The sequence below is a fragment of the Otolemur garnettii genome, unplaced genomic scaffold, assembly GCF_000181295.1.
Source record: "Otolemur garnettii isolate 467f Iridium unplaced genomic scaffold, OtoGar3 scaffold00147, whole genome shotgun sequence".
In the NCBI taxonomy this organism is placed as follows: Eukaryota; Metazoa; Chordata; class Mammalia; order Primates; family Galagidae; genus Otolemur; species Otolemur garnettii.
Genome location: NW_003852542.1, coordinates 1,187,519 through 1,189,648, shown reverse-complemented (window position 1 = coordinate 1,189,648; position 2,130 = coordinate 1,187,519). Strand labels below are relative to the sequence as shown.

The 2,130-nt window shown below is 43.5% G+C and overlaps 1 protein-coding gene across 1 annotated transcript in view; it reads left to right on the top strand.

The window, feature by feature from the left end:
* THNSL2 (threonine synthase like 2) overlaps positions 1-2,130 on the top strand; it is a 10,518-nt gene that overhangs the window by 6,538 nt on the left and 1,850 nt on the right. Inside the window, exons 4-5 of the mRNA XM_003799230.3 lie at positions 544-692; positions 782-907. Of these exons, the coding sequence (XP_003799278.2) occupies positions 544-692; positions 782-907 (275 nt within the window). The remainder of the gene's footprint in view (positions 1-543; positions 693-781; positions 908-2,130) is intronic.

The following is a 2,130-nucleotide window of genomic DNA, read 5'->3' as shown; positions in this document are numbered from 1 at the left end:
AGAGTTTCACTTTGTTTCCCTTGGTAGAGTGCTGTGACACCATAGCTCACAGCAACCTCAAAACTCTTGGGCTCAAGCAGTCATCTTGCCTCAACCTCCCAAGTAGCTGGGACTATAAGCATCTACCACAATGCCCGGCGATTTTTAGAAATGGAGTCTTGCTCTTGCTCAGTCTGGTCTTGAACTCCTGAGCCCAAGCAATCCACCCACTTCAGCCTCCCAGAGTGCTAGGATTACAGGCGTGAGCCACTGCACCTGGCCCCTTTGTCCATTTTTTAATTGGCTTGTTTATATTTTTATTGTTGAATTGTAAGAGTTCTTTATATGTTCTGGTGTGAGTTCCTTATTAGATACATGATTTGCACGTATTTTTTCTCAGTTTGTTAGTTTGCCTTTTCACTTTCCTGATAGTGTCCTTTTTGAAACACAAGCTTCAAAAGCATAAAAGTATCTTAATTTTATGAAGCCCAATTTACTTTTTACTTTTTTCTTTATTTAAAAAAAAAAAACCCAAACACGGTTCCCCTCTTCTTTTGTCTTAAGCTGGGTGCATTGCTCAGAAAATGGGCCTGCCCATCCGCCTGGTCGTGGCAGTGAACCGCAATGACATCATCCACAGGACTATCCAGCGGGGGGACTTCTCTTTGTCTGAGGCTGTCACACCAACCTTGGCATCAGCTATGGACATTCAGGTGGGCAGATCTGGCCCGAGTGCTGGTTGGGTGGGGCTGGACACAGGCTGAGCTTGGCGTGTACCCTGAAACTCTGCTTTTCTGCCCAGGTGCCCTACAACATGGAGAGGATCTTCTGGCTGCTCTCTGGCTCCAACAGCCAGGTGACGAGAATCCTCATGGAGCAGTTTGAAAGGACCCAAAGTCTGAATCTACCCAAGGAGTTGCACAGCAAGGTCGGTCACTATGTGTACACAGAAGAAGAGAAGGGGGAACCACATAGCTGACTTGGGGTGCAGAAGTCTGGCCAAGGGAAGGGGACACCTGTTTCTTGAGCACCTACTGTATGCCAGGCACTGTTGTAGTCGCATCACATGGATGAGGAGAGGCAGCAGAGTGCATGGTTTGGAGTCACATGGGCTCAATCCCAAACCAGCTGTGAGATAGTGGGCCAGTTTCTTAAACTCAGTTTCCTTATCTGTAAAATGTGGATAATAAGAATGCCTGCCTCACAGAATTCTTGGGAGAATTAAATCAAATAATGCGTCTGAGGCATTTTGCGTACTGCCTAGTAATATTGGGCTTAGCACATTATTATTATTTTCATATGTTACTGTTGTTCATTGCTAATGATTGTGATAACTGGAAGTCATTTTGTTCATCCAGTATGACCAGAGACCATTCACTGTTCCTGATAAGCTTTTCCCCTTTTTCTTTCTTCCTTTCCTTCTTTCCTTTCTTCCTTTTGAGAAATTTTATTTCTTTTCACTCATAGGAATCTCATTACTTATTTTATGTAAAGAAAAATAGGATTTTTGAAGGTGCCTTTAATTTTTCCTACCATATTTCCATTGAGTAGCCATCCAGACTGTGCAGATCTCCAGTGACGAGGGTATCCTACGAGGATGATACCGTCCTAACCATTACAAAGGTCTTCATGTTGAGCTAGAATCTGCTCCTTCTGGCTTGCAGAGTCTGATTCCACTTCCAGATTTTTCCCATATTTGAAGAGAATCCACATTTACGAACTTAGTCTTTTCATTTTCTTTAGCTGTCCATTACATGATGTAATTTTGCATGGTCAGTGTCTACCTTAACAAATTGTTCTCAAAACTGTATACAGTTCTCTAGGCTGAGCTGTACCCATGTAGACTGGAGTGGAATTTCTGTCTTCTGGAATCTGTGCTTCTTGTGATGCAGTCAGTGTATTTGGTTAGTGGTTAGTGTTGACATTCATATTTTTTCTTCTCATGTAAATGAGGTACTCAGTGAAGACAAATGCCCTGTCCACCACGCCTTCATTCTCTCCCTGGCTGTACACATAGCAGATAATTTGCTTGTTGAAGTGGCATTCATTCCTTCATTCAAATCAGATGTCTACTATGAGCCAGGAACTGGGCTAGGCACTGTGGGTATGGAGACAAACTATATCCATTGTCCTCTGTGAGCCGTCCCTGGG